This window comes from Cryptomeria japonica, chromosome 7, assembly GCF_030272615.1.
Source record: "Cryptomeria japonica chromosome 7, Sugi_1.0, whole genome shotgun sequence".
Lineage (NCBI taxonomy): Eukaryota > Viridiplantae > Streptophyta > Pinopsida > Cupressales > Cupressaceae > Cryptomeria > Cryptomeria japonica.
In genome coordinates this window covers 356,379,671-356,402,553 of record NC_081411.1, presented here as the reverse complement: position 1 = coordinate 356,402,553, position 22,883 = coordinate 356,379,671, and the positions used below count along the sequence as shown (strand labels likewise).

The 22,883-nt window shown below is 33.7% G+C and overlaps 2 protein-coding genes across 2 annotated transcripts; both read right to left on the bottom strand.

The window, feature by feature from the left end:
• Positions 1 to 413: 413 nt before the first annotated feature.
• LOC131054597 (putative UPF0481 protein At3g02645) lies at positions 414 to 1,958 on the bottom strand. The gene has a single exon (XM_057989139.2). It carries the CDS (start codon positions 1,956 to 1,958, stop codon positions 615 to 617), a length of 1,344 nt encoding a protein of 447 aa, XP_057845122.2. The 3' UTR covers positions 414 to 614.
• Positions 1,959 to 12,055: 10,097 nt separating this feature from the next.
• Positions 12,056 to 13,585, bottom strand: LOC131054602 (putative UPF0481 protein At3g02645). The gene has a single exon (XM_057989145.1). The coding sequence runs from the start codon at positions 13,554 to 13,556 to the stop codon at positions 12,213 to 12,215; it is 1,344 nt and encodes a 447-aa protein (XP_057845128.1). The 5' UTR covers positions 13,557 to 13,585; the 3' UTR covers positions 12,056 to 12,212.
• Positions 13,586 to 22,883: the final 9,298 nt, after the last annotated feature.

Genomic DNA, 22,883 nt, shown 5'->3' with positions numbered 1-22,883 from the left:
ATTGAAATTAATATTTAAATAAAAATCTAAAAATAATAGGTAAAATGTTTTAAATCTTAAATTGACATGTTCAAATTAAATTAACTTTAAATATATATTTTAATTTTAAAATTTTAAAAATTACTTTTAAAAATATAATCACTTTGAATCATTCCCACAAATTACAAATCTAAATAAAGAAAATTATATAAACCAAAAATTAAGAACAAATTCTTAAAAAAAAACTTCAATTATTCAACAAAATGGTATCACTCATACATTTGTCATTACACAAGCTAACAAAAATCAGCTGCCTTTGACTAATCAACCGGCACAAATGGCTTGATGTGAACAAAGGGAGATAAATTACGTATTTTGACTGTTGAAGGATTGAAAGAGAAATGCACTACAGAAAAAGATAAAGAAGTACGACATTCAAACCAGAGGCGTTGACAGGAGAATAGGAAACTAGGAACCTCAGCTTATTTTACAAGAGGTAGTTTCCTTGCAGCATGATTCACGATTTCTTTTAGAATTTTTTATCATCAAAATCATTTTACCTACTTAATATGGGAGCTGTAAATACTATTTACATTTGATTATCTTTCAGCTACCTACTTTAAACAATCAGAAGATTAATTTACTAAAAGTTTGTGATGCAGTGAGAAAATAGTTTGCACAGCAGCCAAGAGCAAAATCAAGCATGCTCCTATAAGAGACATAGTTCTCCATGGGCTTGAACAATGGCTGTTTGCAAATTCAGCGACTATCACCTTGATTTTGCTGTGGTAATGTTTATGTGCATCTTCTCTCACTTTAGCAAAAGGATCTCCGTAGCTTCTAGTGATCCCTTTACTAAGTCCGTTAAATAGAAGCGCCACTTCTCTGTCGCTCCCCATGTAACTTTTGATAATTCCGGCCTTCTTGAGCACGGAGACATCCTTTTCACTATCAATCAACTCACACATGAGAAGAACGTACCTTGATATCACACAGGTGTCTTCTGCCTCGCATATTTCTAAAGCCATTAGATTTCGTAAGACAGTTTCGATGCTCCTGGAGATTCTGATTCTGGGCAGATGAAATATATTGTTCTTAATTCCGATCTCCTCGAACTTTCCATCCACCTTTCTGAATTTGATACCAGCACGCCTTAATTCAGAAGCAGAGGGGATTATATACTCTTGTTTGTGAGGAGACATGCTACAATTGAACTTCCACACGGTTTTTCTATCCGGAAAGGATGAATATATGACCAACATACGGAACAAATCCAAAAGATGTTTAACCTTCTGCCCATGGGGAATTCCCTGTGGTAGCCAAGAAGCCGTCTCGTTAAAAGGGTAGAACAATCTTGTTATACGCGCACCATTCAGCAAAACGCAGAGCTCACGGCATGCGTTTTCTTCATCTGTTTGAAGCTCCAATTCCAATATCTTGAGCAGCACAAAGAAGGGAATTTGGTTCTCCAGCATCAACATGTCACTTATTATGGGATATGCAGTATATTCAATAGTATTTCGATGGAAAAACCCGTGATAAGAATTTGTGCTACCATTCAAAGCCCTAAGGATTTCTAAAATAAAGCAAGCATCCAAAGTGAGCATCCATGCAAGAGAAATATCATCCAAATGAATTTGCTTTTGGTAGCATTTTCTTACAGTGGGAAGGAGATCAAGAATACGTCCTATCACATCTCCTTCAAATTCGACTTTAGTTGGAGAAACAGCCTGCAGCCTTTGAAACATTTTGTGCGTAGCGTGCACTTTCTTAGAAAGCATGGAAGGCTTTTCAGCAAGTGCAGCGTTGGTGTGATGAATTGGGCCAAGTGACACACATTGTGGAACATATGCGCTCTGGTTCAGTTGGAAAAGGAAAGTGGGGACTTTATAAATGCAAACACTCTGAAATGTTAGTTCATTAACCAGATCCTGGTTATGAAAGCAAGCTTTAACATCGACAAGCCACTCTTGAGCCATGGAAATTTGGCTAACTTGGATATGAAGAGATTCTCTTTACCCAAAACAATCTGTAAACGATCGAGTGTTTGCAATAGGTTTCAGATGACCCAAACGAGTTTATAAGACGGTGGCATTGACACCAAAATGCTGTAGCATTTGAAATGTCTGGGAAAAATCATAGAAATTGAATAGAACTCAGGGATGATAGCACAGCGCAGCAATGACGTATACAAAGTAGGAAATTTTCTCAAAGATTCAATCAGCGGCCGGTACAGATGGAATATGTTTTCGTGGTAAATTTATTATGTGTTGACCATTTCTAATTGTTGAAACTCTAAGAAAGTAAGTAGGTTCGTAGAAATTGCAGGCAGGGCGTCTTTCCAAGCTTCCCCCTTCGTTCACGGCAAGTCATATACTCGTGGTTTGACTAGTCAGCCGGCTGCTACGGTCCATCCAAACTAAAATCCATATTTAATTGTATTTCTCAATTAATTGAAAATCAGACATAACTTTTCTTTTTTTCTTTTTTCTTTTAGATTGTTCTTTTGCACTTTGGAAGGGTTTTGCTACTTGATGGAAGAATGCAATTAATGATCACATGATAGTCAATGTTCTTACCACCCCTGAACTTTGCAGATATGGCTATGGCTTACTCTGTTGCTTCTAGTTTGGTTCTCTTCGCTTTGTGTTCAACGGCCACAATTACAGATACTCCTATTACACACCTTGCTCCTGCTACATGCCTAACTCATGTTGTTCTAGCAACTTCCTCTTCGTCATAACCCTCCCCTGTGGCTGACACTTGTCTTCCAATTGGACCTCCTATAGTTCCTTCTATAGTGGTTGTTGATTCCATAATGGTGGAGTCACTGCTCGTTTCCCTTATTTTTGGGGCCCATGATGTTAGTATTGCTTAGGCTTGTTAAATTTTCTACATAGCAGAATACAAATCTAGTTGGAAAAAGAAGACAAACTTGCAAAGAAAACAGAGAAGAAAAACAGAGCTGCAAAAATGAAATTATACTAATTCATTGTGCAAATGTGTGAATTTATACAAAGTTAACCACCGCTTTCAAGGAAGAAATTACAGAGGAAACGAAGACAGATCTGAAGAAATGAAGCAATATCTAAGGAAGCATACGCGCTAACAATAGTTCTCTTAGGTTAGCTTATTACAAATAGCTTGCATGAGCACTATTTCATAAATAACGGGTAGAATTGAACAATAGCCAGTCAAACAGAAAATTGCATGTGCTAAGTCAGTATTAGTTGGAGTTAACATTACTCCAACACCCCCCCTTAATTCCAACTAAGGAGAAAAGGAAAAGAAAAGAAAGAGGAAAGAGGAAAAAATAGTGGGAACAAACCACACCCCCCCGCCCCACCCCCCCCCCGTCAAAATTACAAAGATGCAATTATAGGAAGTGCAAAAGAAAATCCTTTGAGATACAAGAAAAGTGTGAACAACTATCGAATTATGACCGCTAGAGTGCTAAATGAAGAACCTCCTCAAAAGCCAAGATGATGATCATGATCAAGAATCTACATGAGTGCCCCTGATAACACTACTCGAACAATAATCGGATGGCAAACAAAAGCAAAACATCTGACATTCGAAGATGCAAGTAGCACATGAATCTGCACGAGTGACCCCAACGACACTACTCAACCATGCAAGAAGAAGCTACTAGTCGAAAATACAGGTGCCAACAGTGAATTGATCAAACTTGAAACAAAACCAAGAAGTATTAGCACCAACAGTATAAAACTCCCTCATAATATGACAAAGGAGAAACAAGACAGGTCCATTGAAATGATGTGTCACAAAGGAGAAGATGAAGGCAAGGCCCGTGAACAGAGGTTTACGTCAGCTTCCATTCTTCATAAATCTGCCTGCAAATAATTTGTCCTTCCTCCTAGCTCTCAGGCTCTGATACCATGTTAAATTTTCTGCATAGCATAATACAGATCTAGTTGGAAAAAGAAAACAAACTTGTAGAGAAAACAGAGAAGACAAACAGAGCTGCAAAAATGAAATTATATTAATTCATTGTGTTAACCATTGTGCAAATGTGTGAATTTATAAAAAGTTAACCACCGCTTTCAAGAAAGAAATTACGGAGGAAACAAAGACAAATCTAAAGAAATGAAGGCAGATCCGAGGAAGCATATGAGCTAACAATAGTTCTCTTAGGTTAGCTTATTACAAATAGCTTGCATTAGCACTGTTTCATAAATAACAGGTAGAACTGAACAATAGCCAGTCAAACAAAAAGTTGCATGTGCTAAGTCAGTATTAGTTGGAGTTAACAATACTCCAACAAGGCTATGGTCCATCGGAGGAGGAAAGGTTCTTCTTCTTCTCCGCTCTCTTTTCCATTGAAAGAGAAGTTTCCTTTATAGGATCGAGACCCTTGCTTTATGTCAATTATGTGCTCTAGTCAAAAGCCTTATAGTTCCTATCTAGGTATTTTTTTCAATCTCACATCTTATGAGATTCACCCTTTTTCTGTTGATGGCTATTTTTGTTATGGGTTCATACCATGCTCATGCATGTCTAATCAAAACATGTTTTTTTTTTAAACATTTAAGGCCTATATAAAATATTCAAGTGTATATCTTTAATTTTATATATTTATAATGGTGAAATTGTATACTCACATCCATAAAACTAATCTTTAATTTTTTTCCAAAAATATTTAAATTATTATGTTTAGATTAAAGCAATATAAATTTATCAATTATCTTGTAATACTTTATTTTATATTTACATTTTTTGTTAAAATTATCAAATCTTTTAATAATTTTTAATCCTATTTATTATATCTTCTTTTTATGTTTGGCAATCACTTCATTCAATTCTATCTCTTGATCCTTAAAGAAGATTAATTACTTTCCTTTAAGTCATGTTTGTAATCTTTAGATTTATTCAACCTTGCAATATCTATTTGATTCCTGTAATAAAATTAATCTTCCTTAACTCCTACTGATTGGCCTATTTCATATCCTATAGAAGATTTTGCACCATCACAATTGATAGATTTTATTATTTTTCTACTACTTACAAACACTAAAATGATGTCATCAATTATATCTAGTATACTTCCATCTTAAACTCATCAATGGAGTAACTTATCAATCTCAATAAGTATAACATCATTTTATTGATTAATTAATATTTCTATTTTACATGCTATGCGATTGTAAAATTTGATTTTATTTTTGTTTGAAGGGGCAACGTAGTTGGTTAAGGGCTTTGGGTTCTTCCCATGTAGGTCCCGAGATCAATTCTCTCTGCTTCGGTTTATTGGTAGTCAATTCATTTAGGCTAGGCCGCTACTTCCAGTGGACTAGTCTCACCTTAGCTCGCCTCCTCCCCCCCAAAACCTGGTGAAAAAGTAAGACAAGGGAAAGGGCGGTTGAGATCGCTAGGCTAAGTCACAAATCCAAACGTCATACCACAAAGGTTGGGGATACCACTAGATCACCGAAAAAACAAAAACAAATTCTTTTCCTCTTGAACCTCCACAGTTCTTTCTAAATTAAAAACTATAAATTTATAAGTCAATCAAACAACCCCCTATTTCACATTTTGTTAGGAAGGCCCACCAAGTTACTTTTTAATTTAGATTACCCTTTTTACAAATTCCCATACATAATATTTAAGACATTATTTTTCCTTTTCTATATGAGCCACCTCCTTGATGTATCACCTATAGTGCAACATATGTACAAGAATCTATGAGTCACTCTCTTGAATAGATCACTTAAAATGTGACACAATAATATGTCCTTTTAATGAGTCACATACAATGCAACATATGTATAGTTTTTTTAACCACTTCCTTGAATGGATCGTTTATAGTGAATAAAGCACATAAGATTATTTGATCTATTTCTCAAAATAGATCACCTATAGTGTTGCAAACACACAAACCTATCCATGACTAGCATTTAATATAATTTGATGCAATTAGAAGTGGAGAGTCTAATTAAGAACTATCTAATCATGCAACCTCGTCACAAAATTCACTTAAATGCGTGATGAATTCAATTATCAACATAATATTATGATATTGATCTAAATTTAATTTACATATTTAATAATTAAAAATACATTTAATTTTTGTAATTGCTTAGAATATTGACATACCTTAGTCTTTAAATTACAATATAATCCAATGACTTTACATAAGTCTAGACACAAAAATAAACTTCTTTAAGTGCATCTTACCTCTCTCTTTTTTGTTTGATACATTTAATAGTACTTGGTCCTCAATATCTCGCATTTCCTTTCAACTCCTCTTTCCAAGTGAATTAAAACTCTTTTAATATGTATATTTGTTGTAGAAGTTTTTTGGATTCTAATTCCAATTCAATTTTAAACATAATCTATAATGGGGCCAATAAAGAATCTTAAGTGATTATTTTTGATGAAATATTGTAAGTATTGATGAATAATGTGTAGGCACGTATAAGTTAATCTAGTATGCCACCTGTTGAAATAATTATGTGATGTGAAACATGCACATGGACATACATTATTCTCTACTTTTCTCTATTTAAAACCCTATGGTGATTTAATCAAATTTGACATCATATAGTTGGTTGATGAAATATTCTTCATACACCTAACATAATCTTTCATCACGTTATAAATTACAAATTGTAAATATAACTTTTACCATTAGAAATCGATTGAACCATTGATTAATATATTAAACAATATTGATTATTACAAAAAATATTAATCAAGTTACTCAAAAAAAAAAAATTATAAGAATGATTAAAATTATGATAACCACTTAATATTTAATGTTGAAAATTTGAATTTAAGAAAAGAAAATAAAAGTATCTTAAAAATTTAAAATATTTTAAATTTTCTTCAATCCTATTATTTATTTTACTTTCCTTTACTTTATAATAAAAATGAATTTGGTTTGAAAATAATAAAAATATTTACATATATATATATATATATATATATATATATATATATATATATATATATATATATATATATATATATAATGACTTCACGATAATATTATGAAAATTCATATTTTATTTTCCTTTCATTTAATATATAAAAAATAAAAAATGTTCATATTTAAAATATAAAAAATATATTATAACTATTCAAGATAATAATATAAAAATATGAAATAATTATTTATTAAACTTATTAAATTATTTGTATTTTCTTAATATAATATAAAAAAATAAAATTTTTGATATTAATTTCATCTATTTTTGGATTTGATTATATAATTTTTTGTCTTCACCAATATTTTAGATCATACTACATGATCTATCATTTTTCTCTTCTCTTATTATGTTTATGTAATCATAGATTATAGAATATGATCTAAACATTGATAAAGAAAAAACATTTACACAACCAAATCAAAAATATATCAAACTAATGAATATCTTAAAATTAAAAGTCAAATAATACCAACAAATTAATAAATATATCTTAATATATAAATATATCTTTTAATTGACGAAGATAAACAAAGAGACAACTAAAATGAGATTACAATATAAGGTGAATCATTACTTGAGCCCACCAAAATACATGAGTTATGCAAAGTATAATCCACCAGCTAGGAACATGAAAAGAACACATATATGAAAGGTCGCATATCTTGGTCCAGTCAAAAAAATAAATAAATAAATAAATAAAATAAATAATAATAATTAAGATACAGGTTGTAGCATATAGACAAGAAAACAACAATTCCCACAAGCATTTTTTCTAATGCTTCTGCCATAATACATTTGTCTCAAATGTGCCAAAAATAGCATCAACCATGTTTGCTAATTTCAGATCTTGAACAATTGGATTAAAGTGACAACCTTTATCTTCATTCATACTATCAAATCTAGTAGTTATGAGCTTTCATATATTCAATTTGAAACTACAAATACTGACGATGTTCTTTCTCATCACCTCACTTTGTCATGTGGCCAAAAGTGGGTCCTATTCACCTCTTTTTGAAAATAATTATCAGACTCTCTTCTAAAACTACTAGCTTTAAAGAAAAACCAGCAACCTAATAGAATAAGAAAACATCATCATATTTTGTAATGTCCCCTTCTCAGACCTGATCTTTGACTTGGTCATTATTGGCTTCAGGGTATGATTGAAGAGTTAAGTTGATATATTTAATTAAAAGGTCACGTTTTAATATTATATTCGAACGTTGACCCCTTGGCCTAGTCTATTGACTTTATGTTGTTTTGAAAAGTGGGCTTTTTGAGGGTGGCGCCTTCATTAAAGATTATTTTATTAATTTCCAAAGTCAAAGCAAGCTTAATGTGGGCGCATTTATCAAGGTATTGAATTTAATTAAAATATCAATATTAAGCTTGAAAGGAAAAGGATGCCATCTTGGAGAAAGGATTAGGGTTTGGATATTGAAGTGGATTTTAGGGTTTGTGAAGCCAACAGGAAGTTATAAAAGGAAGACTTTGAGCATCATTTCACATCTTTGGTCTACAGTACTGTTATGTTGCCGGTTTGGCTCTGGGTTTGCTTCGAGGAATGAAGGCCTCCTAGCTTGGGCATCGCTTCTTGTTTGTAAGACAACAACTAGTGGTGATTTTAGTCTAGTTTGTGAGTTCATTGAAATTTGTGCATTGTAATCTGCATTTGTCTATTTAGGTTCAGTTTTTGCATATTAGAGGTTTCTGGTTTTTGGCATTTTAGCTTTAGCAAATTTGATGTTTTATTCATAAATCCAAAAAGACAAAAAAAAAATCATTGTGGGTATTGTTTATTTCCTTCCATCTTGGCTAGGCGCCCCTGTGTGCAAATTTGTAGATTTTTTTGAAGAGGATCTGAATTTTAAAAAGCAAAATCGCCCCTGTGCTGGGCCGTACCATTTATGGTGTCTTGGAATTCATGCATTTCATGTAATCTGCATTTTAAGTTTGTCTTATGCTCTTAGTTTTAGCGCCTCCCTTCTATTAGTGATTTGCAATTGATATCAAGCAGTTTGAATGAGAAAAGAGTGAGTTCCGAGCATTTCAAGGAATCCTATGTTGCTGGTTATTTGTTGAAAGGTGCAGGTTTGTTACATCAGTTTGGAGAAATCTGCACTTTCTTTATTGGATGGTGATGAGAGTTCTTTTAAAGCGATGTGGATGCTTCATTGAAGATTTGTCCAAGTTTGGAGAAAAGGTTGGATCTGTTTAATGCCATTTCCGTTAATCTTACTTCTCAGCAAAGAAACTCACTAATATTGTACATCTCTATTTATATGCTGATTTGTATTGTTTGCAAGATCCCATCTTTCATAGTGTAAGCTGGCAGTAATACTGACAACAAATTATAATCTTGCTTTATCCAATTGTAATACTCATTCTTCTTTCAGTAATTATTGTATTAGTTACATCTCCGCCCTATGGTAGCTACTTTCCCAGTTCGGGTTAGAAAGCACATTCTGGGTGTTGAGTCCCTTTCAGCAATTCAGTTATTTCATTCAAGCATTGTTATTTGTAATTACTCCGCCATATGGTCGCCCCTCACTCCACACTGGATTGGGTAGCACATACTTGGTGTCGAGTTCCCTTTCAGCATTTAGGTAGAAGATCCTCTGACCATATGCTCGCCATCATCGGCGCCATTCTTGGTTAGAGTTCCTGCATAAGCATTTTGTTTTAGATCCTCTGACCAATGCTCACACCTTGCCCACATTGGGATCCTGGTGTACATTCTAGTTAGAGTTGCTTCAACACGTTTTGGTTTAACCTCTAACCTTAACGGGTGCATTTATTTGAGTTTGTAAATTGAAAAACCAAAAAAATTTGGCTCGGAATATTTCATATTTGCAATATAAATGATCCTGATATATTATAGTCATGTAGGGAAAAAACAAATAGAAAGTGGCACAATAATTACAAATGCAGCATATTCTAATAAACTTGTCTGTAAGCAGTAAGTAATAACTCTCTGTGGATGGTCGCCCATAGAATTTAAATTCAACCTACACATGGAGAACAAGCTCCAAAGGCCATGGGGAAGATTATGTCATTAAAGCAAGCAGAGCATGGCCGTTTTTATCAATAGATCTGCTATGCTATGAAAGTAAGAGATTGGTATCCTATGAAATTGTGCCTATTTTATAGGCAAGGGAGATTGGAGGCAGACACTGTAGAGTTGAAGAGGTAAATTTTATGTTTGGTTGGTGATTGGAAAGAGAAGAGTGAATGGTTTAACATCAATAGGAATGTGAACTAGGAAATGGCATTTGATGCAAATGATCACTCTCTACTAGGACAATAGAGATATGGCATCAACAGTTCATTAATGTTTTGCCACAACCACTAAAATATCAACTGAACTTTATTATTTAGAGGTTAGATTTAAAAGTCGGTCATTTTTCATAGCGTGTCATTTTAAAAGTTTGCTTACACCAATTGCATGTCATTTCAAAGTTTTTTATACTAGTTGTGCCATTTCAATATTTTCATGCATTTGATGAGTCTTTTAATAGTGATGATATTGATATGTTAGATGAAGTCCTTGATGAATTCATCTTGATTGAATCATCCTCTACATCTTCTAAACTATCACTTTGTCAATGATTAATCAACGTGATATATATGATTATAAGAATGAAACTAAAATATTTAATATTATTTGTGTCTTCATCTTGATGTTCCTTTACCTCAAACCACACTAATGATTGTTTGTCAAGTTGCTTAAATTCCACTTAGACCTTCGATTTACTACTTCAACTATGCAAAACAACTCACTCAAAGTAGTAGACTTAATCAACAATTGTCACAATGAGCTCCTAATAACACATTTGCTCATGTGTATAACAGTAGAAACAATAAGAAACCTAACCCTCTAACATTTATTCCTAGTTCTTCTCTTGAACCACCTTCTCAACATGTGCTTCCTTATACACCTTGTCTTACTCAACACTTTGGTAAACAATATGATCTAGTTAAGAAGCTTCATTCTACTCCAACTAAGATATCCCTTTGAAATTTGATTTAAACTTTTCCTACATACCATAAGATGTTCAAAGAAAGAATTCCATAATTTGTGAGATCAAATGATGTAGAATTCTTGTTAGAGTGTATGCATGTAACAAATTTAGATAAATTATGTTTTCACGACATGAATTACCTTCTTTGAAAATTTAAGAATAGAAACTATATTCCCTCTAGAAAATGCAAAGTATGTGTCTTTTAAAACTAAGTTTGGTAGATAGGACTACAAAGATAATGATCTCAAATTAACCTATTTATCTTCTTCTATAAGGCTATTTTGATACATGAAACATATCAAAAAATAGATTCAAAAAATATAATATACTTTTATATAGAATACAATGTTTTAAGAAGACATGATTTGAGGAAACAAGAGTTGATAACAATGTTAAAATTGATAACGAGAGTTGATATACATATATACATATATATATGTATACAAATATGTGTTTATATATATATATATATATATATATATATATATATATATATATATGTACATATACATATACATACATATGTATGTATATGTATGTCATATACATATACATATGTACATATAAATATACATACATATGTATGTATATGTATGTCATATACACATATATATATATATGTATATATGTATATGTATATGTATATCTATAAATATATATATTTACATACACACATATATATATACACACATATATATACACACATATATACACATACATACATACATATATATATATATACATATATATATATATATATATATATATATACACATATATACATATATATATATACATGTATATATGTGTGTATATATGATTATATACTTTTTATAATAAGAAAGTTATTTTATAATTAATATAAAAATAAATTGTAAAACTAATGTATTTTCTAATTTTTCTTTTATTTTTAATAATATGTTTCTTTTCATTTTCAAGTTTAAAATATGATCTGGTCCCATATTTTAGGTGATGGGAAGCAGGGATGAAAGCTCCTCGCTTAAGGATTTTCAACAAGGATTCACATCTTAAATAAAATAAAGTTACAAAATTACTTGTCTGGAAAAGACTCCAGGATCATGAATTTCTGGCCACAAAGAAATTAGAAAAACTATAAACCCGCTTGCCTGCGGAAAAACTCCTAAATTTTATTAACATCGTCCTAAAGAAAACATTCTGGGGAGCGACATACATTGGACAACAGAGTAACAATATGGTAACCTTGTGTAGAAAGACTACGCCAGATATTTAAACAATCATCAGATCAATCTTCCAAAATTTTGCGATGCAGTGAGAAAATGGCCTGAACAGCAGTCAAGAGCAAGAGCAAACATGCTCCTATAAGAGAAACAGTTCTCCATGGACTTGAACAATGGTCGTTTGCGAATTCAGCAACTATGACGTTAAGTTTGCTGTGGTAATGTTTATGGGCATCTTCTCTCACTTTAGCAAATGGATCTCCGTAGCTCCTTGTAATGCCTTTACTCAGTCCGTTGAATAGCTCCGCCACTTCTCTATCGCTCCCCATGTAGCTCTTGATAATTCCTGCCTTCTTTAGCACAATAACATCTTTTTCAGAATCAATTAGTTCACACATGAGAAGAACGTACCTCGATATCACGCAGGTGTCTTCTGCCTCACATATTTCTAAAGCCATCAGATTTCTCAAAACAGTTTCAATGCTACCGGAGATTCTGATTCTGGGCAGGTGAAATACGTTCTTCTTTATTCCGATCTCTTCAAACTTTCCCTCCACCTTTCTGAATTTGATCCCAGCGCGCCTCAATTCGGAAGCAGACGGAAATATATACTCTTGTTTGTGAGGAGACATGCTACAGTTGAATTTCCAGATGGTTTTTCTATCCGGAAAGGAAGAATATATAACCAACATGCGGAACAAATCGAGAAGATGTTTAACCTTCTGCCCACGGGGAATTCCCTGTTGCAGCCAAGATTCTGTGGCGTTAAACGGGTAGAACAATCTTGTTATTCGCGCAGCATCCAACAAAACGCAGAGCTCACGCCATGCATTTTCCTCGTCTGTTTGAAGCTCCAATTCCAATATCTTGAGCAGCACGAAGAAGGGAATTTGATTCTCCAGCATCAAAATATCACTTATTATGGGATATGCAGTATATTCAATGATATTTCTATGAAAGAAACTCTGACCAGAATTAGTGCTAATATTTAAGGCCCTAAGAATTTCAAGAATAAAGCAAGCATCCAAAGTCAGCATCCATGCAAGAGAAATATCATCGAAATGGATTTGCTGTTGGTAGCATTTTCTTACAGCGGGAAGAAGAGCAAGAATAGGTGCTATCACATCTCGTTCAAATTCGACATTTGTTTCTGAAAGAGCTTGCAGCCTTTTAAACATTTTATGTGTAGCATGAACTTTTTGAGAAAGCATAGATGGCATTTCAGCTAGTGTAGCGTTGGTATGATGAAGCGGGCCAAGTGATACCATTTGTGGAACATACGCGCTCTGCTTCAATTGGACGAGGAAATTGGGGACTTTATAAATGGAAACAGTCTGAGATGTTCGGTCATCAACCAGACAATGGCTGTTAAAGCAAGCTTTAACATCGATAAGCCACTCTTTTGCCATGGGAGTTTTCCAAAATCGATTGTCAAGAAATTCTCTTCCCCAAACAAACTCTAAAAGCTCGAGGAGTTTCTGATAACACGCAGATGACCTAAAGGAGTATGTTATAAGACGGTGGAAGCGATCCCAAAACAATGAAATGTCCAGGAAAAATCATGGAAATTGAATGGCACTTCGGTGGAAACCTAGTGCGCAATAAAGTTTGCAAAGTACCAATATTTCTCAAGGATTCCAATCACTGGACAGTGCAGATGACTTTTGTGGAAAATATTTTGGAATTGTTGATCATTGTCTCTCTTCAAGAATTGAAGTTTGACAAAGTAGATTCGTAGAAATTGCAGAGCTTCTTTCTAAGCGTCTTCCTTACGATAGAAAAAATGTTTAGCCTCTCCCTCCTGTTCACGGCAAGTCGCATTCTTGTCGAGTGACTTAGTCAGCGGTCTGCTAAAAAAAATTTCATCAGTAAATAGTACCCAAGGGGGCTGCACCCTCTTTGACTACAACCTCCAAGACAATCCGGTGGGACCAAATCTAGCATACACTTCAAAAAGAGAGAACTCCTACCCACTCCATTCCTACTTCTAGGTAGGTGGGAAGGGGAGGAGGAGAAAATTAATAGAAAATTATCTACCTCATGAATAATGTAGAAGTCCCTCGGTAAAGGAAGAGCACCAACCACCAGCACATTATCCAAAATGTCCTCCAACTCCCCCAAAAATCTAAAATCTACTCTAAGTTAGCCTCGCACACATTGCTTGTACCATCGCCTTAGTCTCTCCCATACCCAACAACAATAACAGGAACATTGAAGAGATGTCTATATTGACCCTATACCTATGATCGGATTTAAAAAATTCCTCTCCCAACACACCCTTCATTGCATGTATTATAAAACCATGGTTTATCTTAAAAATAAATTGGACTCACTTCTCCAACACCTCCCCTAAGAATGACATATGTTTGCATTGAGATGAGAGTCTCACCAGGGTGCCCATTTTTCTCCACAACTCCATTTCTAAAATGCATTAGGGATAGCCATCTTTGCCTTAGAAACAAGGGCTGCACAACAGCGTAGTTCCTGCCCAGTGCTACAAAATTGGTTGTGGATTGCTTCTATTCAATTGGAATGTCTATGGACAAGACTTGCACCTTGTAGAAATGTGGAAGTTTATTGCTTTCCACATAAGTTTTCCTCCAGCATGTATACTGTTTTCTCTATCTTGTACAATTTGAGAAGAAGAGCAAAAGGAGATAATGGTGCAGGAGTCATTCCAGGGAAAATGTTACTTCCCATAACAAGGCTTCAAAAATCTTTTAGGAGTTCAAATCTTCACAAAGAGTCATGCAGACACTTTATCTCGTAGGTGAAAGCTCATAAATGTTGAAAGTGCAAAATCACTAAAGACATCTAAGCAAGTTGTAGAACAATACAAGTGTTCAAATGAATAGCTTACTGAAAAAGTGTCTAGCAATCTCCAAGTACAAGGAATAGAAGATGCAAAAGCTTTATAGAGTAAGTTTAGTTTAGTTGCATTGGAGATTAAAAGTATGGTTTAGAGTGGTTGCATGTACGCTTTCTCCCCCACACACCAATAATGAGCAAAGAAAGTAGATTGTTTATTACAAGAAAAGTTGATTAAAGTTTCAACTTTTATTTAATTTAAAGTATGGTTTTGAGAAGAGAGTTTTCATAAACAGTGACCATAAAATTTTAACTGGCAATGCAAATCGCACATCCAAAACTATTGCCAAACAATTTATTAGCAATGACATAATGACCTAGAGCTTGTAAATAACTGAAAGTATAAAATGAATATTTGAAATGTTTGAAAAACATACCTTTGACCTCAATCTAGTCCATGTCTTTCTTTTGTCAATACAAAACGTCAACTCACAAGCCCATAATTCACAACTTTTAAAAGTGCAAGAAATATTTAGCCTATTGAAACCAAGAAAATTTTAGAATTGAGATGTGGTGGTTATTGAACATTGTTTGTTCTTGTTCTCCTTGCAGAAAACTGAATGATTATATTTTTTTATGTTGTATGATGATGTTTAAAGTTTATTAAATATGGTATTACATATGAAAATCGTATGAGTCTTTTCATCTTGAAACCATAAAACACTATTTTATCTATTCTAATAGTTTCCATTTACTTTCTGGTTTACTGCTAATACAGTTGACATTCTCATACAATCATCAATGGTCTTTTCAAGCATGATATAGTTAAAGAAACATAAGTGTTTTTGGGTGAGATGGATGACTAGGGAGTTATAGCAATTGTCCATTCATGTGGAAAAAGAAGGTGTTGGCCATGCAGGTCGCGAAACTGCAAAGGCCCATAACACGCAATGTTAATCACATTCAATGTATCGCATGGCCAAAGAAGGTGTTGGCCACACAGGCCGTGAAACTATGAAAGCGCATAAAACCCAATGTTAGTCGCATTCGTCATATCGCATGGCTAAAGAAGGTGTTGGCCACACAGGCCATGAAATAGTGAAGGCGCGTAACATAGCGTGTTAGTCGAAATCACTAATTTGTGTGGCTAAAGAAGGCGTTGGCCACACAGGCCACAAAACTACGAAGGTGCATAACACACAATGTTAGTCGCATTCGCCGTATCGCGTGGCTAAAGAAGGTGTTGGCCATGGAGGCCGCGAAACTGTGAAGGCGCATAACACGCAATGTTACTCGCATTCGCCATATCGCATGGCTAAAGAAGGTGTTGACCATGCATTCCGTGAAACTTTGAAGGTGCATAACACACAACAGTAGTCGCATTAGCCATATCGCGTGGCTAAAGAAGGTGCTAGCCATGCAAGCCGTGAAACAGTGAAGGCGCATAACATAGTGTGCTAGTCAAAATCACCGACTCGCGTGGCTAAAGAAGGTGTTGGCCACATAGACCATGAAACTATGAAGGTTCATAACATGCAATGTTAGTCACATTCTTCGTATCGCGTGGTGAAAGAAGGTGTTGGCCATGTAGGCCGTGAAACTGCGAAGGCGCATAACATGCAATGTTAGTCACATTTGTCGTATCGCATTCCTAAAGTTGTTGGCCACACACATCGTGAAACTGCGAAGGCACATAACACGCAATGTTAGTTGCATTCGCCATATCGCGTGGCTAAAGAAGGTGTTGGCCACGCAAGCCGTGAAACTGTGAAGGCACATAACACGCAATGTTAGTTGCATTTTCTTTCATGGACATCCTTACCCTATTTGAGTAAAGTTATTCTTCTACACTATAACATAACTAATATCTCACAGATCCAAGGTGTAAAAGAAATGTGTTATTTGTTTTATTGGCTGACATGTAATTTAATGTTAAACAAAAAATGATGTTTAGTTACATGTATTGTACATAAAAGTGATGATTTGATTAACTTGTATTTGTAGAACAAAGATTGGTGTTGACTGATCAAGATGAGCTTATGCAACAAATAATAGACAAAATTAGTAGTTATAGGCCTAAATTTTTTAGCTTACTCTTTGTCTATAGATAAGTGATTGATAGGGTGTAAGCGACTCAACAACAAATAACTCCCTATTTCGTCAGCATTCGCCGCATCTAGAATGTGGAAGCACAGTCAGGGCATGTGGACTCTTGAATAACTCCCATCTATCACTCAAAATAACCCCTATTCAAATATTGACATCCATATGAATTATAGCCCTGCAAAACTAGGTTTCCACGCCTTCTTTTACCTAATATCATCTGCCCCTGTCAACCTGCTCCCCTCTGCAATCTTGCAGTGACCGAAAAACTAACCAATAAGAAGCTTCTAATTCTCATTTCATGTGAAGGCAACCATATCACTCAAATAATTTGAGCCAATCAGAAGAATTCCTTTAGCAATGCATTATGATTAAAAATTGATTACTTTCAACAATCTAAACATTGCAAAATAGGGAGAGTGCATTTCATGATATTAATTGTATGAAATGTGATTGGTTGGAGTAGAAAAAACTATTTGAAAGTGAAAAATAATCCTCACCAATAATTCCTTGAAAGCCTTGAAAGGAAGGAACTAATAACCTCCCTCGTGCGCTTATCATTCAATTCCCACACTTGCATCTTGAAAGTTGTAAAACTTTTTTCCTTGCACAATTAACACACATCTTTTGTTGCATGTTAATTGGGTCTTTCCTAGTACTATTTGAAATCTTGTTTAAACTTGGAAAGATAACTCTCCTTTCAGGCATCCGGTGTTAAGGAATCTTTGGAATCAAATTTCTTCCTTCTTGGCTTGGGACGTCTGGAAGGCAAGAAATAATAGGATTTTGAGAGGATGCTAAAAATATTGAGGAGATTTTGATGTCTTCAAGAATGCAGTAAAGGAAAATATAAATTTTATGAAACATGAATGTTCTATTCAACAAGCTACTCTCCTTGAATTGTATGTAAGAAGATGGTGGGGAGTTACCTGTAGTATGGATTAAATTAAAATCAATAAGAAATTTTTGAGGAGGCATGTGTGATGGAGAAAACTAAAAGAAGATTGGGTCAAATTAAATTTTACAAGTGCATTAAGATAAACCTTGGTGTGGTCAAAATTGTTGAAATAATAATAGATTCCCCAAGGCAAGATGATAAAAGGATATGCTAGATGCATGGGACAAAAACTAATAACAAAACAAAAGCCATAGCCCTTTGGTAGGGCCTTAAAGAATTCCTTCTCATAATTTATAATGTCTTAATTAAAGGGGATTTAAAATTTATGATAAATATTATTAGGTCGAAGGTCTTCCCATCATGGAGGATGAAAAATTGCATGGAAGATAGTGAGAACGTTCTTGATTTGTTACCTAATTGGAACATGCAACACATACCTTTAGGGAAGGCAATGAATCCATGGATGACTTTGCTAATAAGGGACTAAAATTCAAAGATTGGGAAAATTGGACTAATGAGGTGGAGATCTCTTATCATGTCAAAAATATTTTATGTAATGATAGATACAAAAGGTTTAATAAAACTATGTAGAGGAAATTAATATTTAAATATATCCTCATTGTTATTCTTGTATGTAATGCCATTATAACTTCAGAGCTAAGGTGTAAGTAGAAGGACACAATTGACCTAGTAGATTTAGATGATTATTTTAAAAGCTATGAAGAGGAATAGAATAATGATAGTTGACTTGACACTAAATTTTATTTTTGAGAGACCTCTATAGATAATATCCATACTCACATGGGGAATGCATACGAGTGCACCTAGAAAAGGACATTATGGAGAAATAGGGGAGCTATAGCTTAGAGAAAGGGAATTAATAATAAGTCAAAATTCTCATGTGGAAGTAGGAAAAGAATTTTTTTGGTGGCCTTTAGATTTATTATTAGTCCATTTCTAGAAAGATCATCTTTTTGTTTCTTTGCTCTAGGTCCTAGTTGTGTTGAGTGTCATGTTTTCTAGTGTGAAAAATTTGCAATCATGGGAGGCTAACATTTGCATGTTAAGACAACATTGTATGACTCTCTTAAGAAGAAGAGTATGGAACATTTTTTACAAGGGACCTAAATAACCCCATTATTCAAAAATATGGACGGTAGTGATGAAGATCTCTCATCACAATTCATGAACAACTGGGAAAATGGAAGAGTAGTGGTAGTAGGTTCAAAAATTGAGGTTTTGGAAGAACTAATTGTTGAGGTCACAAGGTTGAAATGCGAAGGAGATCCCCATCTAAGCCAAAAAAAAACCCATGGAGAATATATCTTTCTATTCCTCGAAGAAAGTGAAAGATTGGAAAGGCACTAGAAAATATTTAGTAGAGAAGAACTACCACCACCATGAGGAGCTATTAGCTATCATTTGATCAAATGTTTCTCATTGAAAGGGATATTCACAATAGTCCATGGGTATCATTTCCCTCTCCTAAATCACTTGAGCCACAACAAACCTATATGTTATATATTCTTACTTTTCTCTTGGATAAATGTGTTTTTTAAGGGATCTTACACTCTGCTACACCAAGGATTGGTATATGCAATCTATAATTATTCTTCAGAGAATATGAAAGCCTACTATTAACCCTACTTAGCCCCATAATTCTCCAATAGACTAAGGTCAAAACCATCCCCCTCGGGAAGCTCTACAAGGAAAATTTCCTCTAAACTTGATGTGTCATCCTCCTCACATACTATTTTGTTTTGCAAAGCCGCGGTCTTCTCTCGTAAGATACAAAAGCTTACCCTTTTCTCTGACACACTCTCTCTAGTGATTGGCACTATCCCTAAAGTTACCCTGATTGAGGGAAAAAAACCTATTAGTAACCCCTAGAATCTCATGACCTAAGTTTATCAATGGTAAAGGAAAAGTGGTGAATAAGTCCCCAAAGAACAACCCTGTACTGATTTCCCTTCCCCTACAATCGATATTTCTAACATTGAATCAAGACTAAAGATGCTAGAACTACCTCCTCTAGGGAGCATAGGTATGTTAAACTTTCCAAATTAGCTACTACTGCTAAAATTGTTGAGACCATTGAAGAAAACCAGCTTGAAGATAAGACTAGAGATCAATCAGAGGACTCAACTTTTAGTGGGGTTAATTTCAAGAGTACTGTAGAGACCCACAAAGAATCTCTCAATTTGTTTCTATAATACTCACTCTCCTACTCCCCCTTTTTTGAGACTCAATTTAATGAAACACTTGAAGAGATAAATAGTTTGAAGGATTATGGAGATGATAAAGCCTAAGAACATAATGTCGGTGGATGCATGAGCAATTCTCATGACAGGAAAGTGATGGCAGCGAAAGTTGAGGATCCAAATGCTAGGTTCAAGAGTTTGGAAACCCCTCAAAACCACATTGGTTGTGAGATAAATAGGGAATTGATTAGATAGTTAGAGGGTACCATTGACAACCTAAATATAATTAGCAAGAGAATGATGCAAAAAAGTGTGATGGAGGTTGTGACAGTAACAAAGATAATTGAGAAAAATAAGTGGAAAACTCCTACAAAGACAAAGCATGAGTGGACTAAAGGAAAGATGAATAGTACCTTTCTACAATGAGAGGTGGAGTTGAATGAAATGTTGGAGGGAAGGAGCTATATCTCATAGTTCCCCTTGTTGCTAATGATGTCTCTAGTTTTAGCTATTTTTAGTTTGTTGCTTCTATGTTTATATAAACTCTTTGTTGCTTTTGGAGGGCTTGATCGTCAAGCCCTAGTTTTATTTTTGTTAGAGAATTTTATATTTGGATGTGTAACAATTTGGGGTCCTTCCCCACTTAATTAAAAATAAACACCTTTTGCCCTCTTCACTTTTATGGGAAAATGATAGTTTTATGTCCTTCACTAATCCTTGCAATTTGGAGGATAAGCTCATATGTATACTATGCATTTTACCCCACCCTAGGGATATAGGAAATATAAACCTTCATAACTTCATGAATAGGAGAGTGGCCTATTAAAAAATATTGATTAAATTGCGCCTATAAAATAGGCACAATTTCACATGATATCTATTATTTGAGAAGTGGAATATTAACTCAATTTGATCAAACCAAGCAACTACCAAAAACTAACTTTAAGGAGAGAAACATCAAATTACCATGGTATGAACTCTTCATTTTGGCGATGGAGTCTTCCCATTGCCGTTTGAGGTTGTTGTCCTTGGAAATCCATATTTATCTATATATAGGTTATTAGTTTCTATCCAATCACGTTTATTAAAGTATTCTACATTTTAAATATTCTATCACCTTCTTTTTGTCTTCATCTTGCATGACTATAATGTGACAGATTTACTTGTATTGCAAATGGGATGAGGGTTTCTTGTTCTATAGAAATGATGGTTCTATTTGAGTTTTGTTTTCAGTTTATATAATTTTTGTTTCAGTGGTATATGATTTTATTTGTTTTTGTTGTTTTGTGTATGGATGGTGAAAAGTTTGTCTTATATAGATTTTAAGGTGTTATTTTTCTATTATCTTTTTATTATATGTATAGTTTTTCTCTTATACAAACAATACAAATACTAGCATATGTATGTGTGTACACATACACATACAAAGCATTTGGATTATTAATAGAAAATGTAATGCTTAATTTATAAATATTATCTATTTAATGACAATTCATGATTGACATATTCTTTTAAAAGTCAGTGTCTTCTTTATTTTATCTATTCACTACATGACAAGTTATTTTCAGAGTTGCACAAATTTGTGTGTTACATATACATATACATATAATTTATTTAATGATAATTCATTAGAATATATTTTTAAGGGTTATCTTTTGTTCTTCAATACATCTACGGATTATGACAAGGCATTTTCAAAACTCTAAAATTGAACAAGGTTAGGCTATGAGCTTAAAAGTGATCATTAGACTTTATAACATTTAATTTAGAATTGGTCTTGTGTCAAAATTCCTCCTATTGGTTTTCATGATGAAGTTGAACTTGGTATAATAAAAAATATTAAATTAAAATACCTAATTCTTATCTATCCATGATATTGAAGATTATTTGGAGTGTTGAGACATGATCACACAAAGCTAAAATAAAACACATATTTCTAAATTTTAAATATTATAAATGAAGATAAAAAGTATATTATGTGGAATACATCACAATTTATCACAAATATGCCTTATAAAGCCATTTGCTTCAACTACATTTCTCAACCATCCAGCAACCACTTCACTAACAAATAATTAATTATCTAATGACAAAAACATGATTTTAATCTTATTAAAACTAAAACATTTTCAATGAAAAATTCTAACAACACTCCTTGATTAAAATGAGAAATCAAGAAAAGATCTAGACAACCTATAAAGTTGACTTATCCTACTACTCTATAAACTTAGTTACTTCTTTCCCAATATTGATCAACTAGTGTCAACCCTTGTACACATCATTTTCATGTTTAGATATTTTCTGAGTATTTCATTATGAACAATACTAGTAATATAAAAATTTATTACCTTTTCCTAACATTACTTAAAGTGATCATCCAAAAATATATTTATAAACATACCTCTAATCATCTATATTGCATGTAGCGTGAATAAGATACATGATTTTTCAATTATAATGACCATTTTTTATTTGATTTCTTATACCTATAGGCCTTTTGTGGATTCCACATTTAAGAGGGGACAAAAACTAAAACACCCCATCCCCAAAGTCTTCCATCATAAATGAGGTATGAGAGTGGGGTTGGTACCTTCAACCCATCTATCCTCCAAACTTGTCATTCATCTTAATGAGGACTTTTGGAGTCTTATAACAACCCTTAGGAACTTAATTACATATCAAATAGGCCCCCACATCAAGGGTATAGACCTTGGGGGTCTTATTTT